General features: G+C 44.8%; 2 protein-coding genes across 2 annotated transcripts in view; one reads left to right on the forward strand and one right to left on the reverse strand.

Moving 5' to 3' along the window:
* RNF165 (ring finger protein 165) overlaps nucleotides 1-3274 on the forward strand; it is a 43175-nt gene extending 39901 nt beyond the window's left edge. Inside the window, exons 7-9 of the mRNA XM_010087390.1 lie at nucleotides 381-476; nucleotides 1655-1761; nucleotides 2569-3274. Coding sequence (XP_010085692.1) covers nucleotides 381-476; nucleotides 1655-1761; nucleotides 2569-2686 — 321 coding nt within the window. The 3' untranslated portion in view covers nucleotides 2687-3274. The remainder of the gene's footprint in view (nucleotides 1-380; nucleotides 477-1654; nucleotides 1762-2568) is intronic.
* An 8431-nt stretch (nucleotides 3275-11705) lies between these two features.
* LOXHD1 (lipoxygenase homology domains 1) overlaps nucleotides 11706-27170 on the reverse strand; it is a gene marked incomplete at its 5' end in the record, with an annotated part of 69990 nt that continues 54525 nt past the window's right edge. Inside the window, 4 exons of the mRNA XM_010087391.1 lie at nucleotides 11706-12186; nucleotides 14816-14977; nucleotides 16404-16542; nucleotides 17691-17861. Of these exons, the coding sequence (XP_010085693.1) occupies nucleotides 11706-12186; nucleotides 14816-14977; nucleotides 16404-16542; nucleotides 17691-17861 (953 nt within the window). The remainder of the gene's footprint in view (nucleotides 12187-14815; nucleotides 14978-16403; nucleotides 16543-17690; nucleotides 17862-27170) is intronic.

Raw genomic sequence — 27170 nt, forward strand, 5'->3', positions numbered from 1 at the left:
GGGCTTGGTGAAAGGTGGTTTACTCTGGGGTGCCTGGGTCTGGCTTGGGTTGACTCTGCCTCCCTTCATGTCTAGGAACAAAGTGCTTCGGTTGTATGGAGTTTTGTTTTGCAGCCTGTCAAACGGAGCTCAAATTCCACCCTGATTCTGGAAATATTGGATGTTCAGCTCTGTTCTCACTGCTTTGAACCCTTAGTTATTGGTCCAAGAGCCAGGGCTCAGATCCCTCATTAAAGAATGACTGATTTGGGTTTGATGGACATTCGCACCCAGGAAAGGGCAGGAGGGAGCTTTGGTCCCCAGCAGGTAGGGTGGGATGTTGGGACCTCATGCCCCAGGAGCAACGTTGATGGCACTTTGCTGTTATTCCTGTGCCACAGGAGCTGCTGCAGCTGGAAGACAGACTGGGCAGCGTGAGCCGGGGAGCCGTCCAGAACACCATCGAAAGGTTCACCTTCCCCCACAAGTACAAGAAGGTGAGTGCTCCAAAATCATGGCAAAGCTGCCAGCCCCTCACAGTTGTCCAAGGGTTGTGGGCAGGGAGCGGACAGAAGGAAGAACTTTGGTGGGTTGCAATCCTTAGGGCTGTCAAACTGGTGCTCTCAATGGAAGTATTCCCTGAAATGGGGGAGGAATGTAAAATCCAGAATTGGTGCTTTAACAATATCTTGTGGGGGCACCTGGGCTGAAGCAGTGGTGTAGCTCAGCTGGCTGTTTCTCACTTCTAGGCTAGGAAGATCCGGGCTAAATTTTCAAAAGGGTCTCAACCTTCTCCCACCCAGGGGGTGCAATTTCCCCCCTGTCCGCACCTGGTAAGAAAGTGCACACACCAAGGGGGCTTTTGTGCATGCAAACCCACCCCATTCTGCATGCAAGCGGCGCTGCCCGTGCGCCCTGCTGTGAGAGCGCTGGCTCCGTGGCATGGGGGAGCTTGTCCTCCCCTTGTTTTGCAAGAGGCGTCTCTGTTGGAGCTGATCTCCCACCCACAAGGAAATGGGTGCCGTGTTTTTGGGTCGTGCTAAATAGAAAATGTGAAAAGTGCTTGTTTGTGTAGTAATTTCACATGTTGGTAGTTCCCTGCTGGGCAGTGACAAGTAGGGATGTTGTGTTGCCCAAGTTGGAAGTGAGTCAACTCCTGCTGCGCTTGTCTCTGACCACATCTCCAGTGGATCCAGAAAAACGATACGACTAGGAATGGATGTGTGGGGGGAAGAGGAAAGGGGAGAGCTAACAGGTTAAGCACTGCTTGTGGGGCTGGACCAGTAGTCAAGCTGGCATGGGGCACAGTGGTTGCCCTTCCTGGCAGTGGTGGCTTCGCATGCTTTGGGGTCTTCAGGAGAAGTCTCCATCAAAGGCAACTGTGGGGCCATCCCCACTGCGAGGAGGATGGAGGAGGGGGCGGGGGGCTGTGTTAGGTCCTTGGGGCACTACCAGCAGCCCCACTGACACCAGCCCCAGGCGGAGATGTGCCGACCAGCAGCATGTTGGTGGCATCTCCCCCTCACTGGCTGTTTCGGCTACGCTGGTTTCCCCAAATTGGAGGAATTGGTTGATAGACAAAGCTCTTATTATTTGCCTTCCTGCAACTGCCCAGGCTTGGGAGAGCATTAGAAAGTCAAGTTCTAACCCAATGATGTCTTTAACCTTGCTGCAGAGAAGACCGCAGGAGGGCAAAGCGGAGCAAGAGGATGGAGAGGAGTCAGACACCGATGAGAAATGCACAATCTGTCTGTCCATGCTTGAAGATGGAGAAGACGTCAGGTATGATCGTTCTTCCATCTACTCCTCTGCCTCTTGATGCCACCTGAGTTGTGTTTATTTGGATTAATGCCACCACGCACTGGTGCAGTTACCCCTGTTCTTGTCCTGACAAACTCACTTGGGCTGTTGCAGAGCCTGGGAAGCTAAATGCCGTGTAGATGGATGTTGGTAGGGGGGTGTAGGTAGGAAGAGCTCTGCAGCAGCAGAAGGGCCAAGTTTTTATAGTATCTCCTGGGGTTGGATTACCTGCTTCAAGGCTGTGCCATGGGCCAGGTGGCAAGTGTCACTGAAAGATGGGTCCCAGCTCTCTGGAGCCTGGGGACATCAACATCTGAGCTTGACTCAGGGTCCATCCAGCTTGTGAGGTTGACTGAAGAGATGACCAAGGGGATGTAGATGAAAAGCAACTGTGTTCCCTGGGGAACACCAGGTACCCATGCAGGAGCAGTGGGGACCCACCAGACTGCTCACAAGTCAGCATGGTGAAGAACCAAGATGCTTTGGGGTATAACCTGATACTCCTGAAAGGTTAGAAAGCAGGAGCCAGGGTAATTAATAACTGGAACAACTCAGCTCAGGAAGGTGTGGGGTTTGCTAAAAGGCTTTTAGCCAAGAGGGACACCATCTCTGACCTACTGCCCTACATGAGCTGGCGTGGTTGGGGGAGGCTGTAGGACCTAGGTAGCACTGGTGTAACTACATCGGTGCTTCCCCATGTTTGAAGTGGCCTCAACTGCTGCTTTCTGGCTCTTCTCAATCCCCTGGACCTTCTCCATCCTAACGGGGTGGTACTTCTCTCTTTTTTAGGAGGTTGCCCTGTATGCATCTCTTCCACCAAGTGTGCGTGGACCAGTGGCTGGCCACCAGCAAGAAGTGCCCGATCTGCAGGGTGGACATTGAAACACAGCTTGGCTCGGATAGCTGAAAGGACTGGCTGGACACACCATTTTTCCTTACCAGGTCGTATGGCCATAAAACCCTTGCAGCAAAATTTTTTTGCCTTCTGAGCCATTTGATTGAGAGGAAAAGTCTGCAGGCACATTAGTGAGGAAGAGGAGGAGGAGGAAGAGGTGGCGGTACAATATCTAGTGGTAGGAGATATTGCACATATGCAGGATATGGGCCCGGTAAAAGGGAGATGAAAAAAAACCCCCCTGTGCTGCAGAAGATATTAGTGTTGAACATGAAGGAGCTTGTGGTAGAGTCTGGCCTGTTGTCAATCCTGCATTTCACGGGGATTGTATATATACCTCTCGAATACATAGAACCATGTTTAGGGGTCCTTTAGCTATTTCTATGGATGGCAGCTGGAGCATGTTAGCTTAAGAACTGTTGTGTTTGATGCCCTACTCATCTCGTGGTGGACATGTTGCTGTTACCTAATTTGCACCAAATATTTTTTCATGGATTCCTTATTTTGGTGCCTGATTAATGCATCACAGGGGGGATGGGGAATAAAGAGGTCAAGCTTTCCCATCTTTTTTTGGGGTGGGAAGAGGCGAAAAAGCAAAATCCTGTTTACAGTCAGAAGGGTTGCGCTCTTTGCCTCAGCCATGTGTGCTTCCTTTCCTTGCGTTTACAGTGTGTTGTAAATTTAGAGAAGCTTAAAAAAAAAAAGTTTAAAAAAAAGGGAATGAAATGAATGAAGCAATAGGGAGAAGCTTTGTTCCTGCTTATCTGCTGGTGCTGGATGCTTTCTGTACGGGCACAATATTGGAGTAGATGCTGTTTCTTTGTTTTTCTGTATCTTCACAAAGTAGCTTGGCAATATTGAAATCCAAGGAAGGGCTGTCTTCCTGGTTGTCATTGTCCATGATGCTTTCTCCTGTGAGCTGTGAGGCTGGTTGGCTTCAGAACTGGTCCAAAATTATGGTTATTGGAGTCAATGCCTATAGCTGTGCTTTGGGGTATAATAACCATAGGCGTATAATAAAATAGGTTGGATGAGGCTTTGAGCAACCTGGGCTAGTGGGAGGTGTCCCTGCCCATGGCAGGGGGTTGGAACTTGATGGTCTTTGAGGTCACTTCCAACCCAAACCGTTCTGTGATTCTCTGATTGATGCTATGATAACACCGGAGGGGTGCTGAGAGATGTATGCTGCCAACTCCTCTCCCATGCAAAAATATTTCTGATAACAGGAGAGGAGACAACTCGAGGTTCACAAGGCACTGCTGAGGCCATGAGCATTTTGGCGCAGGAGGGGAAGGCAGGTTGGAAGGGGGATTTGCTGCTTTTTGGAGGGGCTGGGTTGTGTCGCTGCCTCAAAGCATGTGCACCTGCACCCGAGTGTGTTTGTATGCGTGTTTCAGTCCATATCCATACGGAGAATGGGGTGGTTATTAAAATGAAACTGAGTTGCGTTCATACTCAAAGCAGAGTTAGGAGGTAGTCTACCAAAGAGTGAGCTGTTGAGATCCAAGGTCCCCCTGAAATAAAGACCTCAGCTGAAAACCCTCCAGAGAACCGGCATTCACAACCAAAACCCTGTTCTTTAATCTTTTTAAAAAATCTTTTTATTTTCAATACTCTTTTTTTTTTTTTTTTTTTTTTTTTTCCCCATGCTAAGGGAGTAAAAGAAAGATGCAGAGGAGCAAGGAGAATTGGGAATATTATATATCAAAAATGCTGATGTGGCAGGGATTATTTCTAGTTCCCCTAAGCATCTGTTTCGCTGGAGGCAAGTGGTGGTCTCCAAGAACAATCATGAATTACTGTCTGAGAGATCATGGGATTCCTGTGAGCTGGAATTGGAAAACACTGACCTTAGAGGCACCCCAGAGGTTGTTTTTTTTTTTTTTTTTTTTTCTCCCAACTAAAGAGGGTAGAGAAAGAGGGGAACCCCACGGGGGGCGTGAGGATGCAGGAGCCTCTCTCTTGCTGTGCCCATGCAGGTAGGATGGAGTGGAGGGGGACACATGGTGACATATAAGGATGATATAAGGAAGAAATTGTTTATAATGAGGGTGGTAAAACATTGGCCCAGGTTATCCAGAGAGGTGGTGGATGCCTCATCCCTGGAGGTGTTCAAGGTCAGGTTGGACGGGGCTTTGAGCAACCTTGTCTAGTGGAAGATGTCCCTGCTCATGGCAGGGGTGTTGGGCTAGATGACATTTAAAGGTCCTTTCCAACCCAAACTATTTGATAATTCTATGATAAATGTGCCACCCAACACACCCCACAACATCATATTCTACGATACATGTGATGGTTTCTTGGGAGATGCAGCAGTCCCAGCTCTGACTGAAGGGTGATGGACTGCTTGGGTCAAGGAGTTGTCCATCGATACTTATGGGGCTTGCTCCAGCAACAGCAGATTGAAGCAGAATTAAAAATAATACTAATATTACTAATAATATGGTAAACTACACTGTAAGCTGGTCTGGTCCGTCCAGGCGTGAGCTGGGGGTGAAGCAAGGGGAGGATAGGGACTCTGGCTGGGTGGGGAGGGAAGGAGGAGCGCTTCCAAGCCGTGTGTTTTCTTAAAGCCTATGCGAAAGTATTACTATTTGCCTAATGAACAAGCACAGTTTTTTAAAAAAAAAATACAAAAAGAAAAAATCTTGGTGAAGAAAAGCACCAAACTCCCGTGGTCTCAAAGTGTGAGTGACTGATGCCGAGGTGTGTGCGAATTTACAGCGTCTGGAGTTGCAATCGGTGTGTCAGGTTCCTTTGAGTTTTAAGTAATTTGTAAGAGTAGGTTGCGTTAATAAGGTGAGTCTAAAAAACAAACCGAAATGAACAACAAAAAGAAAAATCTCTAGGAACAAAACATTGATAGTTTACAGGGTTTTGTGAGTTTAAATGCCTTATATTTAACAATCATAATTTATGACTAACTTGTAGATATTGTGGGTTCTTATTTAATTATTTTTATAGTTGTTTTTTGCATTTTTAATTATAATTTATTTATTTAGAAATTAATACTAATTTTTTTTTATTACTCCTATTACCTCATTTTTTGCATTGTTTCTGGGAATGGAATGCTTTGCATGCATCGGTACTTTAAAAACACAAAAAAATTAAACATGGGACGTGGGGGGTAATGCTTATCTTGTCAAAAAAAAAAAAAAAGAGAAAAAAATCAGGGTGTGTGATTACAAACTGTATTACTGTGGTGCTGTTACCTTGGATACATTCCATAAAAATGCAAAACCTTTGATTCTGTATGCTGTGACATAGTGGAAAAACTGCAATATAGTGACTGTGTTTAGCACATGTATATGAATATTATTTGCACTCATAATCAAAACTCCAGTGATCCTTTCACTTACGTCCTTGCGCATTGAAGGCGATTAACAGCGCTCTGTAAAACCAAAATATTTCTGTCGATTCTCGCTACTGCCCTGTCCCCAATACCAGTGGCAATGCTGCTGCTCTTGTTGCATGCGTTATCCTGCAATAACACCCAGCTGGTCCCTGCTACAAGGCTGTTCTTGGGGCATTGCATGCATTTTGTGCAAGATTCTGCAAACTGCTTCAAAAGCCAAGGAAGGAAGCCCAGGCGTGGTGGCTCTTTTTGATTTCTGGTGCCTATCAGTGCTTGGTTTGGCTCTTTTCACCCTCTTGTGTGTCCACCTAGTTGGGTGCTGCAGAGAGGATGAAGGAGCCAATTGCCTGAGGTTGTCTTTGGAGGCAACAAAATTAAAATCAAGGGATTCATTTAAGTTTATAAGGGTTGACCTGAGAGGGATGGGGATGGATGTGGGAGTGATTCGGGACCCCTTTGTAATGCCTAGCCACAAGCATTTGCCATAACCCAGCTGTAAAACACGCATGGAGCAGAATCCCTCTTCTTGAAGACCTTCCAGTTGGTTTCCATCCATTGAGGGGACAGACCTTGACTTTAACCTTTTTAATCCACTGTAGAGCTGGGGACCTGCACCAGAGCGCTCCTGTCCCCAGGGAGGGGACCAGCCCTGAGCTGACACCCAACTCCCACAGCGGTGGCCAAGCATCCCCATCCCCATCCATCCCCAGCCATGGCCATGCTGCCCTTGCAAGCCGCTGCTCTTTCCCAAAAGGCTCCTGAATATCAAGTCCCTGAGCATCCCAAGAGACTTAGACTCACCTTAACAATATTTTAAGCTTTAAGCCATAACCATTCTTGGTCAGCACAAGTGCTTGGCTGCGTGTGGACAGGAGTGGGGTTTGATGCACGTAGCCATCCCTCCCAAAAAAAAGGCTTCAGATCTAATTATTTTTTGGGTTAGAAAGGCACAAAATGGCTTTATCCTAATATTCGCTTCAGGGTGCTGCTCTGCTTTGTTGACTTTGCCTTACCTTAGCTCTAAAACTGTCTGTGCTTTCTTTTTTTCCTTGTTGATCTGTACCACTCCTCCCCTGTAGCCTGGAGCTGCAGTTTTGAGCCATGCAGGGACAGGGGGTCAGTTGTTTCCCCCCTACAAAGACACTGCAAAAGGGATCAGTAAAACAAGTGGTGAGGAAAAAAAATAAAAATCTTCTCCTTTAATGACTTGGGCCAGCGAAAGGATCACCCACATTTTTGTACTCCTACTGCTGTTCTGTTGTGCTGTGCAACATTTTGCTACATAGACTATTTTATAGAAGAAAGCTAGAAAAAAATATTTATTATTAATATGAAAGCAATAGCGCATTGAAGAAACAAAAATACATTAGAAACTGTGTAAATGCTTAGATTCACTTTTGGTGGATTTTTTTGTACTTTATTTATAACTAATAAAACAAACCGCATTGCTAACTATATACCTGTGCCACGCAGAAATCACCTGGCAGGGCGATCGCTTGGTCTTTATTTACTGCTTGTTTCTTTTCTTTTTTTTGGGGGGGGGGTGTCAGAATTTACTCTTCTTTCACTGATTGTGACTTTGGACTTTACTGTGTGGGTCTCCTGTTTAATAACTAATGAAACCAAGCCCAAACCATTCTCTGATTCTGTGAAAAAGGAACTTATTGGGAGAAAAAAAAAAAAACCTCAAAACTAATATAGACACATTGAAGAGTATTTTCAATCCTTTTTGTTATCTGTTGGAGAACCCAATGGGCCATACACCCAGCTTTGCATCCTATGCAGCCCACTTCATAGGTCCTCTTGCGCTTTTATTTTTTCCCCCGCAATGAATGGTGCCAGTCTCTCCTCCTACCTACTCTCGATTCAGCTGTTCCTCCTCATGCCTTGTTGTAGTTTCACACCACACAGCCGCTCGCTCACCCTTCCCTCCCCTGGGAGGTCCTTCAGCATCCAGCAAAATCTGCATAAAGGATACCCCATATTCAGGCAATACAAAAATACTCTTGCCATTATAGGAAACTTTTACAAATTCAGAAAACAGCTTAAAAATGACCTGTTGGGCCAGCTGGGGAAAAATAGTTGCTTGCCGAGGTTTTGCTCATGTCCTTCAAAAAGATAACAGTGCTAAGAGAGTTGTTTGAGATAGCAATCGGTTTTGCTTCAAAGCTGCTGCAGCAAACGCGCCGCCGCGATCTGATAAGAGCCCTGTCGAGCGCAGTGGAGCAGTAAGGGGTTTTTGTGCTGGGGAGGGAGAGGGGCTCTTCCCATTAAGGTATAACAGCATGAGTGGCGATGAAACATCTTTATTCACAGCAAGCATCTGCTCTCGCAGCAGCTGCCCGGGGTCAGGAAGCTTAGCCCTTATTTGTGTTTTTGTAGTATCTAAATCCTCAGCTGGCCCGCAGTTTGTAGCTCAGAGCTATACAACGCCATCAGTAAACAGAATATTTTTTTAATATTTTTTTTTAAAATGGAGCTTTTTTCTATATCAGAATCAACCTCTACACATAACGATGGGGCAGGGGAGATTATAAGATGGATACTTCACAGCCCTCAGTTATTCTGCCTTCATGCACATAAGGTTGGTGGTGGTAGGAGATGCTATAAAAAAATATTTCACAACCATTTCATAGAAATTTTTTTTTCAAATAATTCTCTGTGTCCTGCAGCAAGAGCCAACTGGCCCCTTTTAGCATGCAACACTGCAAAGGTCTCCTTAGTTATACTTGTTTTCACTGGAAGCACCCAAGAGCTTTTGTAAACACAGCACTTCATCAGGCTCCCAAGAAAAGACTGGGACCCCAAGAAGATGGGATAGCCTGGTTTTGCAGACTCCTGCTGAGTGCCACCCTCCTCATCCTTTGCTCTTGCTTCTCATCTACATTAATGGTTTTTTAGATGAAGGCATGTGCATTAACCACCCCCCCCCCCCACTTAAAAAAAAAGAAAAAAAAAAAAATAGAGGGAAATAATAATAATAAAAAAATAGAGGGTGGCAAGGGGAGCAGGAGCTGTGCATCTGCTCAACATACAGCTTTGGGTTTCTCTGCCCCAGCAGGCAGAGATGGCCTGAGCCCTGCAAAAAGCACAGCGCTGGGACAATTTTGGCTTTTCTCCTTCTCAATTCTCCACTTGGGCAAGAACGTGCTGGTTTGAGCAGCTTAACGCAAATCCAGCGCTTGGAAAAACTCCACTCTTGCCTTTTTACTTTTGTAGCATTAGTTGTTGTAGCAACAGAATGACTCCCCAGAGCCAGGGTGGAGTTGAGTTTGGCACGAACAAGGGGCATTTTTGAAGTCTTTAGAGGAAAAAAAACCAGATTTTTTTTCATGCTTTGCCAAGGTTGCCTTCCTGGGAGGCGGTGAGGTTACTGACCCCATATCAGCAAGCTCCCAGAGAAGCTGTGGATGCCCCATCCCTGGAGGGGTTCAAGGCCAGGCTGGATGAGGCTTTGAGCAACCTGGGCTAGTGGGAGGTGTCCCTGCCCATGGCAGGGGGTTGGAACTTGATGGTCTTGAAGGTCCTTTCCAACCCAAACCATTCTATGATGCTGTGTTTCTATGAAAACCAGCATTTCTGGTGTCTCCACACCAAGTGGGTGCTGACCAGTGCCAACTGGAAATGCTGGGATACAGCATTTTAATGGAAAAAAAAAAAAAAACCAACAACCCCAAACCTCCTATTTCACTGCAGCAGACATTTCTCTAAAAATGGGACAAATCTATTGACAGGGAAGCTTTTTTTTCATAGCCCTGATAGACTAGGGTGGGAGGGAAAGCAGAAAGACCACAAGCCTAATCCTTTTTTTTTTCATTTCAAAACACCCACTGGGGAACCATTGCTTTGCAATGATGCTGCACAAACACAGCAAAAGCAAATGTTCCAGACTCTGCTTGTGGGATCCCTTGGCTGTCCAGGGAGCCCAAGCCCCATCCCAGCAGGGTCCCAGGGATGCAACATGCCTGTTCACCTCAACACCAACCTTCAGCCCTCCTGAGGTCCATCCTGCTCCTCCTTTGCTCCCAGCCCTTGGCTTGGTCCTTGCTCAGAGCTTGGTAGCATCAGTCTGCAGCAAGGAGGGAGAATACAGCCAGTAAATGCTGCTATTATTATTCCCATCAGTAAGCTGTTGATCATTGATGAGGTTGATTACTGGGCTCATTTAAGCAACTTGCTGTGCTCCAAAACCATCGGTTACCATAAAGGTTTCTAAAATGAATTAGTCTGAGCTATTATTTGCGAGCTGGCACAGACAGCCCTGAATAAGCTCAAGTCTCTTTGATGGAAAATAAAGATGCAGTACTTCCCTGGCCAGGTTTTGGTGGGATGCAGCAGCTTTCAAATATCCAGGAGCAATCAACAGCACCCACAACACACCCCCAACTCCTGTCTCAGCATCACTAGCCCATGACCAGGCAGTGGGACAGTCCTGCCTTAAGGCCAGGCACATCCAGGTCATGTACCAGTTGAAGCATCAGCTTCATCCCCAACCCAGGGACTGATGGGATGGGTGGGTTCAGGGGGTGTGACCCACTATTGACCCATTTGAGCCCTATTTGCACTAATTTCTTATCTAAAACCGGCTTCTGGGAGGGGGAAAGTGCTCTCTTAGGACATAGGAAGAAGGTTGTCATCTCATGGCAGCTCAGACATCCCACCTTTCTCCTCTGGAGGATTGGCCCCTGGGGAGGGAGACGGGGCACCAGAAGTAGTGATTTGTAAACAGCTTTTTATGTTGGTACCTGTAGAGATGTGAGTAGCTGGGAAGAGCTCATCTACAGGAGCACTGGCCATTGTGGCAGCTGGGAAATTTCTCCTCCACCACAAAACAAAAAAACCAAACCAGAAATCCTTATTAAAAGAAAAAAAATTGAAATGAATGGCAGCTGCTCTGAAACAGAGTTGGTATTCAGGCCATATAGGGTAAGATCATCCTGAGACAGCTTTGAATATCGTTAGCACAGCTTCCTTGCATTGGAATTGATTAGCTGGTACGTCTTTTGCTCCAGCTGCTGTTAACTGTAGATCCCACCCCTGAGCAGACCTGATAAAATTCACCCAGGGAGCTATATCTGGCTTTAAGGGGAAAGCCCACAGGTGGAAAACATCACCCCGATCCCAACCCTTGACACCTGGCTGGGTGGAGAACCGGTCCTTCCCAATCTCCCCGCAGGAAGTCTTGCTGTGCCCACTGCCTTCTGGAGGTCTACCTTTGTGTGTACGGACATTCACAATTGCCAGAAGCGGGAAAAACTGGGATCTCCAAGCTCAATTGTCTTAAATCTATTGGCTCAATTCTCTTATCCTCTTTACTCATCTCCAGGGGAGCCCATCAGTGGTGGAGGCCAGCGGGCTTTCCCAGCCCAGGCAGGGCAAAACACTAAAAGCAGAAGATGGCATGTGAGCTGTTAAGGGATAGTTTATGGCTCTGCTAGTTGTGGCTTTTAAACACAAATGAGCAAGAAATGTACTTATTTCATTCACAATTTTATATGCACTTTAAAAAAGCAGTATTACTTTTACAAAATATTAACCCAGGAAGTACGTCTTGCTACTAAAAAATCTCTCAATACAAAAGGCAGTGTTTTAAAAAGTAAAATGCAATATAAAACAGTACAATGAGAAAAATGCATGTGTAGAAGAGACCAAAACCCTCCTGCAGCCCTACCTTCCTCAGTACCTAGGAAAAAGCTCCCTCCAGATTAACCCATCGCCCCGGTTTTCATCCAGCCACTTCCCACAGGGAAATATGGTGGTCACACCAGTTGCTGAATTGGTGATCTCCACCCGTTCCACCAGCCAACCCGGGGCCAGACCGCTGTTGTCATGCTCAATCCTGACTTTTTTTAGCTCTCCCATGTCCAACGTTTCCAGGTAAAACCTGTTGGTTTTGCCCCGCTCAAAGAGATTCCTGAACTTCTGCTTCAGCGCCCGCTTTCCCGAGTCTCCGTTCAACCCGAAGATGGTGATGAAGACATTGGCGTCGGTCCCCGCACCCTTTTCAAAGCCTGTGACCACGATGGTTTCATATTTGACTGGCACCAAGCTCCGGGCTTTGCTGGCAAAGCTCTCAGTGACCTTGGCACACTCGAAGACTTTGTAGTCGCGTCTCTTGTAACGCAGAGGGATTTTCGTGTTGCACCTGAAAAAATATCTGTCGAAGGAAAATCAGCAAGACATTAACAGTGTGGATGGCCATGTTTTGGACTGGGCGTGCTACTAAATTCCCCAAAATTAATGCTGTTTCAGTATTTTTCCATACATGTGCTAGCACTAGAGTTTCTCTATGAAGACAACATTGGTTGAACATTGCAACCGCAACTGGAAAAACCAACATCTCCACCCCAGACACCTTGCACATGGACCTTTTTGCCTGTGCAATGGCATGTCCATATCCGGACCCACCAAAGCAGGATGAGCAATCAGCCCTGTGTTGCGGAGTATAATCTGTTGCCCAGAGAAGCTGTGGATGCCCCATTCCTGGAGGGGTTCAAGGCCAGGCTGGATGAGGCTTTGAGCAACCTGGGCTAGTGGGAGGTGTCCCTGCCCATGGCAGGGGGTGGAACTGGATGGTCTTTAAGTTCCCTTCCAACCCAAACTGTTCTATGTTTCTATGATTCTATGAATTATCTTCACTGATGGTATGGCTAAGGTTGGGCTAGGAATTAGGAAAAAAGTAGTATGAAAAATGGGAGGAGGAGGTTTAAGTCTCCCCCTTTCCTCATATAGATCACGCAGCCCATCCTTAGCAGGCAAAAAAAAAAACAAAAAACAAAAACAAAAAAAAACCAACAAAAAAAAACCCCAAAAAACCCACGTCGAGCACAGAACTAATAGGTACCAGATGCTGAAAGCCCCAGGCTCTGCAGTGCTGCCTCTGGCAATATGCGAGGAGCGCAGAGCACATCCATAAACTGCTGCATACCTGGCAGCCGGCCAGAGGCTGGAGCATTCTGCTTTTAATGATGGATTTCATTTTCAATGATGGAGATCATTACCAAATGGGTTGGTTTTTTTCCCCTCCTCCTCGTCAAACTCCAGCAGGTCTTCCTGGAAGGAGTGTAGCTGGATTGCAGTGCGTAAAATAAACACCTGGAGGAAGGGTTACTGCCATTGCAGCAGTACTTCCAACACTTTTTGACATTTTCCACAGCTAAAATAAAGCACTCCTTTTTCTGGAAAGAAGCTTTGTAAATGAGAAATTCTGGTGGGAGCAAATTTTTAGGCTCAGAGACAGAAAAACTGCATGAGAGTGGGGTGGAGATATTGCCTGGTGCTGCAGTTTTATTTCCTGGGCTATGTAATATCTCATGGTCTGGAGTGTGATAGACATGCCAATCTTTGTGTGGTGCAGGAAAAAAAAAATGACCTTTCTAGCCCTGGGATTTGCAGGCTAAATACAGCCCTTTTGCAGACTAAAATCTACTACTAAAAGGCAAAAATCCCAATATAATTTAAAACTATTGCTGTAGCAATCTCATAACTCTTTTAATTTAGTTGTTTTTTTTTTTTTTTTTTTTTTAAATTGACCAGATGGGATTTTTTTTTTTTTCAACATTTGGGATCGGGAATACCTAAATGAGAGCTTGCTCTCACAGTGAGATCTGCTCCAGTTGGTCATTTACAGAGCAGAGCAACAACAGGCTGTGGGCTTTACTGGTATCTCCTGGCTGCCCTCTTTCATTTAATTCAACTTTGAAAAAACTGGATCTTGATGAGAAGATCTTTGGCCCCTTCAAAACATACTATTTCAACATGCCTCCAACGGGTTTAGTGCATGGATTTGATGATTGCACAGCTGGACTTAAAGGGCTCCAGGTTTTTCTCCTCACCAGGAGAAAAGAACATGTTTTGGTATGTAATCGACTGAGTTTTCATGCAGCAAATATTATTGTGGCTCTTCTGCTGGCTAATTAATTTGCTAGGAGAGACTCTTAGCTTCTAAGAAAAAAACAACACTTCAAGGATTTCTTCTTAAACACTCAATCGTCTGAGCTGGAACAAACTCTTTAAATTCTTTAGCAGCGGTGGAAATATCAAGGAGAAGAAAAGAAATCCACAATTAACATTGTGGATATTTTCTCTGAAGAGGAGTTTGTTCTACAAATGGACAATTTTCTTCCTCTCTTTCATAATCCCTGTGCTATCTGCTCCGAGTGATGAACATCACCCCTTCCAAAAGCAGGGCTCAGACCAAATCCTGTAGGACCTGATGTGCCCAGACCTCTTCAGACCTGGTCATTTTTCAGCTATGGCTGATTTCAGTCCTATTCAAAACAGAGTAGCTGAGCACTTCTGATTTGGCAGCTGACTGCAACCAGTGGGCCTTTCGGACCATCCCAGCAGCATCTCGCATCCCAGCTGGTGTGAACAGGAGGTTCAGGTTTTGTCTTATTCTCAACAATTTTTCTAGGAGCTCTTTTTCCAAGACTTACCTAAAGGCCAGTCTGTGCAGAGCATCCTACAAACCCCTTAATTTTCAGTCAATCTCAGTATTTTCCACCAGTTGAAACATTAATTTACCATAGATGCGAGATCCGCCAAATCAACTTGTTCATAAACTTATCTGCACATACAAATGCAAAATTCAGAATCCCACAGGCAAGCCACCCGTGTACCCGACACACCAAAGAGCTGGTTCTTAGCTTTCAGAAAGGGATTAAGATTTGGTAAGACTTTCTGCTCTTGCTTAAGTCTGAAATGCTTCAGGAGGACAGATGTGGAGCTGCTCAGCATCCCCACGTCCTCCTGGAGCAGCCCCTTGCAGATGAGAAATCACTTACTTGTTGTAAAGCTCCATCTCCGTTACGATAATCTCTTGGACGTGCCAGAAGACATCAGCTTTTGCAGATGACTTCTTTCCATCTTTTGGGCAGTGACCAACACAAATAGCTGCAATATCACCAACGTTCTTTGAAGAAAACTGGAATGTGTCTGTTGCTCCCCTACAGGAAGCAGGGAGAAGTTTCAGCGAGTATCTCGAAGGCTGGCAGTGACTTGTCTCATAGGGACATTAAATAATTTGCACGTGGCTATGGAAGATAGAAGATAAGCCTCCATTTAAAGTAATTTGATTTAACCTACAATCACTCAACAAAAAGTATGATTTCCATATTTAAATTCAGTGTTTTCTCTGATTAGGGGTGACACTTTAAATTGTTGCCACTAGGACTTTCCAGGATAAACTTGAGCTGTTCCACACACAAAATCAATTTGCCTCATTATAGATAAAGCTAAAGAATGACTAATTTCCCCTCCACCACTTACTCATTCATTCTTGACAGATACTGTATCTGTTACACATCTACCCACCATCACTGTTTTAAATTTGCTGGTTCAGCCACCCTTCCCGAAGCTCAGCTTGAAAACAGCTTAGAGAAACAATAGGTCTCTGTCAAACCCTTGGCTGGCTCCCTGTTGTGTCCCTTGTGTATCTGTCAGGTTTATCTCCTTAGACTGGTCCTTATTAAAACCTGCCTCCAACGGCGGACTGTGACTAATGCTTTTGGAGAGGGGTGTCTTTAACTCCAGCATAGACACCATCAGCTGAAGGTCAGGAGGAAGCTCCTCTGGATCTTTCATTTTTCAGATTAAATATCTGATCCATTCATGCTAGAGTCCCCATCAGCTGGAATTTCACCTTATTTTACAGAGCCACAAGAAAAACCTTTCCTCCCTGCAAAGCAACCCAACATCAGCAGCATCTGTGGCTTTCTCATCTCCTAACAGCGTGCTGTGTCCTTAAACAAAATAAATAACCCATCTCACATCTGGAACACTTTGCTCCCACATGGGAGAAGGGATCTGCCCCACGTTACATCGATGCGCCTCCAGCACTGTGTACGAGGCTGATCCTCAGCCTTCCTCCTGCGACAGTGATCTTCAGCCTCATCCCCCCCAGATTCATCTGCAAAGTCAGATCTGAGCAGCTTGACAATGTTTTGCCTCCAACTTTCTCTTTACTTTCTCTCTGATTCCCACCGCCAGCGAGATGCTGCAAAAAGGAACGAAAAACACCTCCAGCTTCCTTCTGCTCCTCCCGGCTCAAAAATACACATCCTCCCCGGGGGCTCACCAGAAGCCTGTTTGTATGTGCTAATACAACAGGACACACACACGCACACATGCTTTATCTACATTTCCTTCCACCAAATGTCTTTTTTAAATAATTTTTAAACTCCCTCTGTGTCTGCCCATCAGAAATTAATTTTTTGTATCTTCCTTTTACTCCAGGTGAGAAGCCATTAGAGTTTTGAGAGAAACATCATGGCAGTAACTCAATGCTCTAGACCACCACAGAGAAGAGTTGACGTTTGTGGAAGACAAACAGCTGGTGGGGAGCTCCTCTAGCCCACCACCCAGTCCCACTACCTTTCAAATCTCCTTTTCTTGGAGGAGTTTTCCATAAGGAATTCTTTCGAGCGGCCCAGCTTTCCTTCTAAGATGATCCAGATGTTTTCCTTTGTTTCTGCATCCTCTCTGTCGCTCGTTACTGTGACAATCTCATAGGCTTTCAAGCATAATTAACACAAACGTTAAACAGAAAAGGAAGAGCAGATGGCCAGAAAGATCTCTTCATTTGGCTGTCACTTTGCTTAAAAACTCTCTTCCTAATATTTATCACAGCACACAGGAAAGCATTTGCAAAATAAGGATGGAACCACGCTGAAATCTGCAGGAGTTTTGACTTTGGGTTTCGTGCAGGGATAGAGTATGTGAAAAAACAGGATTACTGCTCGATCAGCTCACAAGAGTAGAGGGAGCTGCTCTTGAACAAGCTGTGGCCAGCTCCCTGCTGCGCTAAGGACTCTCTTTTTAAAGCAACCTGAATTTTTGTTCCTAACAGGAACAGTGAGGGTATCCATGTACCCAACAGTATGTTCTCAGACGCCATGGTGGCACATAAATACACAAAATGCCAATCACAAGGCTGTTGGGTTTGTGTTTTGTTTGTTTGTTTGTTTTTTTGGTTTTTTTTTTTTTGTTGTTGTTGTTTTTTTTGCAGGGACAGAGAGAAATTCCACAGAAGTAATGAGATTATTGACTCTCCAGGATGCTCCTGAAGAAGAGCACCGCAGTGCAGGAGTTCTTGAGATGCGCTTTGCATATCATCAGTGCCATTAAATAACTCCTGCTCACTCAATTGCTCGCACATTAAACACCGATATAATTACCTTGAACTCAGTGGAATTACCCAGAGCAGACCCAGGGCTATGGGATGTTAAGCTTAGCTGTCATGTTCAGCTGGGATACTTGAGCTAGTAGAACATGTTAAGGAGGAAGCTGGAGCAATGTTACTTACAAAGCTTTAAGGATTGAACTTATTTTCCACCTCAAAGACTCAAGCTCGTTATTTTATGAGACCATAACCATGCGTCCTTATGGCTTATTGCTGGATTGAACCGCTGCAGATGGGGTTCTCTCTTAAGTTCCAACCCAGAATAATATCTTTTTCTTCTTCATAAATTCTGATTTGTTTCTTTTTTATCACAGCATTTCACTTTTAAACTAAAGAGTACCTTTAGTAATTCAACCCTTAAAGCCTGCAAATCCAAATTGTTGCTGCATGGGAAACCTCAGTGGAGCAGCTTCCAGCAGATGTGGTCCTGTGGCCTCTGAGGTCCCTCAGAAAATGCCACAAGTCAATTCTAAACTTACCGGTCCGTTCCTTCAGTTCCAGGATGTCATTATTGGCACAAGCCAGTTCCCTTATGAGCTGCCCATCGTCTTCACCTTTAGCCAGCCAGCGATCACACTGGAAGCGAAATGTCTTGTCCATGGCCGAGTCGGTCACATCAATATATTCCAAGTGCCACCCTGGTGCGATTCCTGGTAAAACAACAAAATAAAAAAAAAGATGTGGATATTTTCACGTAGCTTGGGTAAGGAGATGAGATACCTTTCCTTGGGAGCATCCTGTTGGTACTTGAAATGATCTCTGTTTCCTTCAGATAACGTCACAAGTGATGGGTGCTCCAACAGGAACCACTGAATCACCTAACTTTTGCCTTGGGGCCTTCTGAGGAGTCACAGCTTCCTTTTAGTTTTCTGCTTTATTTTTCCTTTTCAGTGGAAAAGCAACTTGGAAATTAAGAAAAGGGTTTTGGGAACATTTTCCTGATTTCTTTGTTGAAATAGAAGCAGCTCTTGTTGAGCTTGAGGGGACAGGAGGTTCTGACAGTTCTACTTACAAATGCTCATTATGAGAGATCTCTTCTGACTTATTATTTACATCTCAGAGACATTAAACAGCTCTTGTTCTTCCCAGAATTCACTGCCATGTGCCTACTCCCATAGTGTGCAAATATTAATCTTCTTTAGCCCTGAAAAGAAAAAGATGGCACCTTTTTTGAGTTGTGTCAACAAGCCACCCTGCTCCTGTGGACTGCGATCCCTCCAACCACGTGTTGGCAGATCTTTACCAGCCTCACAACTATTCCTGTTTTGTATTTTGTCTTCCTGAACCTTTGTCAAGATAGGAAATCACTCCCTGCAAAGCACAGACCTTAACTAAAGACACCACTTGCCCCTTAAATTTGAGGGCACAGAACTGCAGAATCATCGTGGCTGGAAGGGACCTCTGGAGAAGGTTTAGTCCAACCCCTTGCTTAGAGTAATGTCAGCTAAAGCAGGTTGCTCAGGGCTGTGTCCAGTCAGGTTTTGTATATCTCCAAGGGTGGATACTCCACAATATCTCTAGGCAACCTGTGCCAGTATTTGATTACCTGTGCAGAGGAAAGAGCTTTTTTCTTATGTTTCGATTAGAATTGAATTGCTAAGAAGAGTCTGGCTCCATTTTCTTACTCTCCCCATCAGAGACTTGTACACATCGATAAAATCTCCCTGAGCCTTGTCTTCTCCAAGCCAAACAGTCCCAGCTCTCTCAGCCTCTCCTTGTACAATAGATGCTCCAATTCCTTAATCATCTTTTTGGCTGTTCACTGGACTCTCTCCAGTACATCCACGTCTCTCTTGAACTGGGAAGACAGTGCCATGTGCCAATAAGGACACCTGTGCAAATACCATGGGTGCAGGACCCGGGTAGGTGAGTTGGATGGACCTCCCAGATGTGCCAGACCTCCTCCAGGCTCCAGCAGCAGAACAAGTGTATGAAGGGATTTTGGGGGTGACTTGGCACGTGATCACAGATCCTCACCGGTTTACTGCCTCCTGGGCTGATCTTATCAAGTTCCTCAGGGCTCCCACTGCACTCTAACTGGAGCAACTTGCTCTTTGGGGCTGTTTGGAAATTCATTCTAATATGTTGGCATTATCAGCTGTTAATCTTTTTGGCAGGCTCATTTCCATTTAAGTTCAATGAACGTCTCTGCAGCATATTCAGGAGGCTGCTCTGCTTCCATCAAAACTTCAGTTAAAACAGTACAGGATCAAAGAAAGAAAACATCCCACCATTCTCCAGCGAGAGAGATCAATGACTGCAGACCAGGATAGAATAAATTGCTGATCTTAGTCCTATTGCCAACATTGAACAGCATGACTAGGTGTCCTGGTTTGGCTCAGACAGAGTTAATTTTCTTCACAGTAGCTAGTAAGAGACTATGTTTTAGATTTGTGCTGAGAAGAAGGCTGATAAGTAAAAGACTTTTCAGCTTCTCTGCTGGGCCCGTGTCTGCAGGGGCAGGAGAAGCTGGGAGGGAGCACAGCCCCAGTGACCAGCCCAGGATTTGATCTTAGTTTTAGGATTGAGATCCAAGTTGGCCAATGGTCTGTTCCATCCCATGGCTGGCATGCCCTGTATATGGATGAGGCTCTGTCCAGAAGTGCTCCCTCTCTCTCTCTCTCTGGGTCACTCCCCTCTCTCTCAGTTGGCCCTTGGATGCTCAGGTTCTTATCTCTTTTCCTGGATTGTGGTTTTGGGACTCTTCCTACTCCAGGATCGTTAGCCAGAAATGGGCTGATCCTTGGTCATCAGGTAGCAAGCAGTATCACTGTGTAGCTCTCATTTGTGTATTTGCATATATTACTATTATCATTATTATTATTGTTATTATTTTCAATATTATTGTACTTTAGTTATTAAATTGTTCTTACTCTCAACCCATGAGCCTCTTTTCCCTTCACCCCGTTAATGTTCTGCCTCACCCCTGGGAGGGTGGAAGGTGAGGGAGCGCCTGTGTGGTGTTTGTCACTGGCCAGGGTCAAACCACCACAGTGGGACAGCGTCAGTGCCAAGCAGTGGTATGAGGAGAGAGACTGAATACAATGCACATACCCTGCTCTCTCTTCTCCAGCTTGTTCCCAGCAGCCACTCACCAGGAGAGCTACAGGACAAAACTGCAAATTTAAATTTATCAATTTAAAACCGATTTGGGGGGACCTGGAAGCTGTAGAAGTATCCTGTATTGCTTTTAATTTCTTGAGATAAAAGATTGACCCCAGGTAAATGCTATACTGGTTATGTGCAGAGCAGCACATCTTCCTTCCCTGTCCATGTCCCCTGGTGCCAGGGGTGGAGGATCTCTGCAGTGATGGCTCATCAGCGTTTTCCCTGGATACTGTTGGATGGTGGATCCTAATCCACTGTGAAAGCCACAGTTTCTCCATCACTTAACCTTCAGTGCTTGCAGAAGAGCTGGAGTAAATCTGTTTGTATCCCTTTGGCAGCTTGACTGAAAATACCAGGAGAAGAAGGACTCAGTCCCAAATCAACTGCACAAATGCCTCGGAAGGCACCATGGGCTTTTCTGAAGTGACCCCAGTGTAAACCAGAACCTCTACATTTCTCTCCATTACTGCTTTGGGGCAGAGGGAAAAAATAACACCTCTGAGCAGTTTCTGCTTGATCATGTAGGTCTTGGTCTTTAAAATAGTTTGGCCACCACTGTGCCTTTGTGGAAGATCCTCTATCACCATAACAAGCGTTCGATGTTTGTGACAAAAGGGACTTCACTCAAGGCCTGTTTTGCTGCCGTCAAAATCCCCAGCAGCAAACCTGTCCTAACAAAACCCAGGGCTGTGCCACGTAGGCTCCTTAACGGTCCGCAGCTGGAAGTGACATTTTCAATAGCGTGCAAAACATTTCAAATGTAATTAGAGGAGGAGAAGAGCTTTGGGGAGAATGGAATCACTTTGCTTGCTTGACTCTGGCAGTTGTGTAATTTAGTGTCATGTAGGGATATGTGTTTTCTTCCTCAAGTGTCCTTATCCAAAAGAGCAGTTATTTGTGCCATTTATCCTCCTTTCCAAAAGGGCCCAAGCTGACAACTGGGTGACGATGGGCAAGGCCAGGCTGGATGAGGCTTTGAGCAACCTGGTCTGTTGGGAGGTGTCCCTGCCAATGGCAGAGGGGGTGGAATGAGCTGGTCTTTGGGGTCCCTTCCAACCCAAGCCATTCTATGATTCTATGATGATTCTAAGGACCCTCTGTGTACATTTGCAAGGTCTTCACGGGACCATTTTGCCTTTTTTCCAGGTGATGCTAAAAGTCTCCACTTTCCTGACATTGGACAGAGCTTGTATTGTAAGTTCTTCATCATGTATTTCTGCAGTGATCAGCACAACCAAGCCTGACTTTAGAAGCAGTAGATAGAACACAGATAATGAAGTTACTGCTTCATTTAACTAAAACCCCAATCCACAGAAGTTAAACTGTCTCCACTCTTTGCAGCTGTATTAATTGATTTTCCTCTCTGACCCTTGTCTATCTGTCACAGGTCTTCTTTGGTTTGTTTTAAAAAATGGTTGATGGCCCAACAAGGATAGAAGTTGTCCTTACTAGTGTTTGTCTTCCCATAGGAATAAAAGAAACGTTCTGCTTGGGACATTAACTGCTCAGGGGCCAGTGAAGAACTGCTGCTGCCCAGCCATTCACAATCACCATCCAGCTCTCCATTTGCATTTTTTTTTTCTTTTCACATATTCTGAAACATAAAGTAATGACCATTGCAAAACCAGTTTATCAGTCTTTTGTCCTCTGACATTATTTATCCCCTGCCTTCTTAGATGACCATCCATCCCTAAATCCTACCACATGAGACATCACCAAGAAAGCGGTGGGAGTTTTGATAGCAGCATCAGATCACTAGAAATGGAGCGTTAATTGTGAAGTGTTAAAATCAATAGCATCTAGCTTTGCATCAGTACATCTCAAAACACTTTAAGAAGGTGAATAATTTTTATCCCTGATTTACATAATTGAAAATGAGGTACGTGGCTGTGATTTATGCAAGGTCGTTCAGCAAGCCAGTGGCAGAATAAAAATAGATCCATTTTAGATATGTCTCCTTTAGGATCATGTTAGTTCACACCACAACATTTCTCATCAGACCAGACAGGCAATGCAAAACTTCTCACAACCTTTGACAAAGAAAAAGCTTAACACTTGGGACAGTTTTAGAAAACAGGTCCTCTGCCCCCCTCTCCTCTGTTGTCTGTGCAACCTGTTCAGTCCCGGATTTGACTCAAGTCAAAACCACCCATAAATTGCTCCCAGCCGAAAACCAAACGAACAAACAAAAAACCAAACCCCCCAAGAAACCCCATGCAGATAAACTACTCCTGTGCAAAAACACTTAACAGCTTGGAGTGAAGATATAACAGTTTCTCAGATTATAGTCTTGCAACTGAAGTGTATTTTGTTTTTTATTGAGGCATATTTGATGCAAAAGCATCTAACAAGGTTGTAAGACAATTTGTCCCCAAGAGGACTAAAGGAGACGTGTAGAAAAGAGAAGCTTTTGTGGAAATGATAATTTTACAGCTAATATCTGGCCTTTTGGGCTCTTTCCACTTTGCAGTGAAGGGTTCTGCAGTTACAGGAGATTGAGAGGAAATGAATGACTGTGCAAGGTCAACACTGAAGTCTTAGTCTTCTCTCCAGATTGGCTCTTCTGTTTGCTTTTGGTTTTGTTTTTTGGTTTTTTTTTTTTTCTACTTTATGTCACCTCCAGACTCTGAGATTTTTGCTTTGTCTTCTGCTTGTGCTGTGAGGCCTGTAAGACATCTTTGTGGTAGGACTGTTGAGTGTAAGGAGGAAACCTGCCACTGAAAAGAGAGGAAGGTACATGGCATGTGAGGAAGCTGAGGGGGTGTCGGAGTGTTGGTGCTGTCTGGGAGCCAAACACCACGCAGCCGCTTCCTCACACTCCTACCTCCTGTTGATGGGGAAGAGAATGAAAGGGGTAAAAGGAAAAGAGACTCCTGGGTTGAGATGAGAACAGCTTAAGAGCTAAACTACAATATTATTGAAAATAGTTATAATTATGATAATAATAGTAATATATACAAATATACAAATGAGTGATACACAGTGACACTGCTCACCACCTGATGATGAAGATTCAACCTGTTCCCGGCTAATGATCCCAAAACTGCAATCCCATAATGGAGATAAGAGCCCGAGTGTCCGAGAGACTGAGACAACCCTGAGAGAGGGGTGACCCAGAGGGAGACAACCCAGAGCAAGAGAGAGCCCTTCCGGCCAGGGCCTCGCCTCTCTCCTGGCCATGCCGGGCATGGGATGGAACAGACCATTGGCCAGTTTGGGTCTCAGTCCTAACCCTGAGGTGGAATCCTGGGCTGGTCACTGGGGCTGTGCTCCCTCCCAGCTCCTCCTGCCCCTGCAGACACGGGCCCAGCAGAGAAGCTGGAAAGTCCTTGACTGTCCTGGCAGCAGCTCTGCCCATCAGTGTGTGATCAGCTTCTCCTCAGCACAAACCCAAACACAGCCTCACACCAGCTGCTGGGACGAGAGTGAACTCTGTCCCAGCTGAAACCAGGACAGGAGGGCTCTGTGGGTCATGCTGGGGTCTCCCAAGGGGCTGAAACCAGACTCGGGCAACCTGAAGGACTAAGCAGCCATGGCACAAGTGCTGGTGTGCTCCACAGGTCTGCAGCTTCCATGCCCAGCTTGCATTGACTTCAATCTGTGCGGAAAGATGCAGGAGTTGGTGTTGTCTTCCTCTTTACTGAGCTGTCGACAAACCAGGAGGTTGATGCAGTCTCCTCTCCTTAGGCACTTTAATTCTTTTTTTTTTTCTCTTCCTCTCACTTCATATTTAAGCAGAAACCCTTCAAAAAATCTGCCCCGTGAATCAGCAGACTTTACAAGGGAAAAGTCAAGCACTTGGAAGAGGACTTAAAAAAGCCTTTCTCAAGTCTCATATCTGAGAAAATCCTTACAAAGGGCTGAAAAGGCAAATCTTTAGGTTTCTTTTAATAATTTATGGCATACAAGTGCTCAAAAGGCTTGGAATCATCTCCATGAATTGCAGAAGCATACCTCTGGAAATGCCGTGTGCTGCAAGTTCAAGGCCTGGGCAATTTAAGATCTGATTCAAAATACTGCTCCTTAAAAAGGGAGTTCCTTCAGAGAATGAAAAGGAAAAACAAGAGCATGCTAATGATGTTGAGTTGGGTCCAGACCAAAGAAGAGGAATAAGATATTTTCTCCTTTGGAAGAGCCACCCAAAAGGAGTCACTGGGGCAATCAGACTATTTAAAACTCAACCAGATGATGTCACAGTGATGTAATTGAGAGAAGAGCCTTGTTGAGGTGAAGAAGAAGTTGGGCTGCATAACCTGGATATATTTGTTTCTGTCTTTGCTCCTCTAATAACACAGAGAAGTCTGGTTTATCCATGATTAGGCTCTTCCTGGCTCCCCTTGTCTGATGGCAACTGAGATAATCAAGAATCTGAAATTAACGACTTTAAGAAAGGCTGCTTATCATCTGGGTTCAAACCTACTCAGGCAGATGAGGGAGCTAAATCCAGATTTCCCATATGTCCTTGGTGCAAGGAGAAAAAGGCAAAAAAAAAAAAAAAAAAAAGGAGGGGGAAGGGGGGGAAACCGCTTTTTCTAAGTAAATAATTCCATTACTGAGATAATAAGAAACTTTAAGCCGTTCTTCCAGAACAGTGATTTAGTCCTGAAATCAGAGAAAAAATGGAGGCCTATATTTAGAATGCTAGCATTTCTACAGACCTACAGATACTGATCTTGCATAAATGTAGAAGCAAATGAACTGAGATACGAGAAAATAACATAGTGCCTATCTGAGATCAGGAGATGGGGAGTCTGGAAACGATTAAATTTGCTCCAGGGGTCTAAATATATTAGGTCGAACATCAGTAGCTCGAAGTAAACAGGTGCAAGATTAAAAAGACATGGAGAAAAACTTAAAAGTAAATTTAGTTCACAGCAATTCATTGTTAGCAGACTCTTGCTGATGAGCCCTAAACATCTAAAAAAATCAGGAACAAGTTCCTTGAAATTGCAAAGTCTCTACACCGCCTGTTTTCAAATGAGCACCGACTTCCTCCCTAATCAATTTTACTGAAGTCAGAGAAATTAGATGGGGGCTTCATTCCTCCTTTATATCGCATACAGAGATGCCACTCAGCAGTTTTTTTCTGGGGAAAACAACATTTTAAAGCATTAAAGTAGGACCATAAAACTGACATGTTTTTCCAGAGTAGGCAAGTGCAGTGTTTGTGATTTAAAGACCTTCTTTGCCATCGCAATTACCGGCTCTTCAACTCCAAACATCCCACTGGAGTCAAATTCCAGTGAAAGGATAAAAAAAAAAACAAACCAGGATGTGAACTGGGAGCAAAGCCACTGCAACAAAACTTTGTGGATGGGGACTGATGCTGAGCTGGACTTTATGGCAAAGTAGCCACTTTGGGCAAGAAGTTTGAATGTATTTTGTCCTTAAATGGGGACAGATTGGTTGACTGCTTGCTGAAACCAGGTCAGAAAGAAAAAGAAGTCTTGTGATGGTTAGTAGTTCCCTTAGCTAGTCCATGCTAAAGGCACCTAATGAGGGTCAAAACAAGCTGAAAGAGGGTAGATTTAGATGAGATATTAAGCAAAAATATTTTATTCTGAGGGTGGTGAGGCAGTGGCCCAGGTTGCCCAGAGAAGCTGTGGATGCCCCATCCCTGGAGGGGTTCAAGGCCAGGCTGGATGAGGCTTTGAGCAACCTGGGCTAGTGGAGGGTGTCCCTGCCCATGGCAGGGGGTGGAACTCGATGGTCTCTAAGGTCCCTTCCAACCCAAACCATTCTGTGATTCTGTGATGTTGCTACTAAGGCTAATTATTAAGAAAATTAGGAAAAGAACACCATCCATGTCCCAAGTATTCAGCATGTGAGGAGCAATGGGGTAGGATAGTGGGAGGTCGAGTATTCCACAGATGAATAGCAAAGAACCATTTCATGCAATAAAGAAAAAAACCAACAAACCCTAAAGAAAGAATGATCGACATCTAATGCCTCAAAGTAATGGTAAATACAAGCACATTTTTGTTTAATATTCAAAGTCCCCCAAGCATCTGACAAAAAACATACACGACTCTTGACCCCTGAACCCATTACTTCTTTCCAAAAAATAGAGCCAGGAACTTCTAACCAGTGGCACAGCCAATTTATATAAATTATATAGAGGGAGCAAGCATGTATGTAAAGGATAGCTATAGCCTGGGATCCCAGCAGTAATAAACACTCTCCCCACCCAACAAACTGTCATGTTGTATTGTGTGAAGTTGTAGATAGGATATGCCTTTCACATGACTAATGCAAGAACAATGAAGACAACATATGTTATGATTTAAACTACAGTTGTCCTTTCTGGGGGAAATTTGCTGAACAAAACCTGAACATGTTTTTTTTTTCCAAGACTTAATGTTGCAGTCAGTTAGGTCTGGTAAAAACCCTATTACTTATGATTTATAAATGGAAACAAGTTTTATGAAAAGGTTGCAATATATATTTCTATTCATAAATATGAAGCATTTTTTCAGGTTCTGGATGCATGGTTAGCTACTTTAACTGACTTACCATGGCTATCTGGGTACATGCTCTCAACCCAGAGCAAATTTAAACTACTTGAGCCTACTTACTGCTTAGCATAAGGCTAAACTCTCTTACTTCCCTTGCCACTAACCAAGAGCATGCGGATAGTGACGACCACAGCTCGGCTGCAATGAGGTAACTCCCCAACGTGTATCAACAACATCAGAGAAGGTGAACTGTGATCACCTGTACAAGAAGGAAAAGACAGAAAAACAGGATTCGCTTGTCATGCAGCAGAGACCAGACCCATGGGACCCAACGTCATGGGATGCTGAGGGTGCTAAGTGTCTCCTGGAGAGTCTGGACAAGCACTTGAATGAGAA

This window comes from Pterocles gutturalis, unplaced genomic scaffold, assembly GCF_000699245.1.
Source record: "Pterocles gutturalis isolate BGI_N339 unplaced genomic scaffold, ASM69924v1 scaffold1601, whole genome shotgun sequence".
NCBI classification, from domain to species: domain Eukaryota; kingdom Metazoa; phylum Chordata; class Aves; order Pterocliformes; family Pteroclidae; genus Pterocles; species Pterocles gutturalis.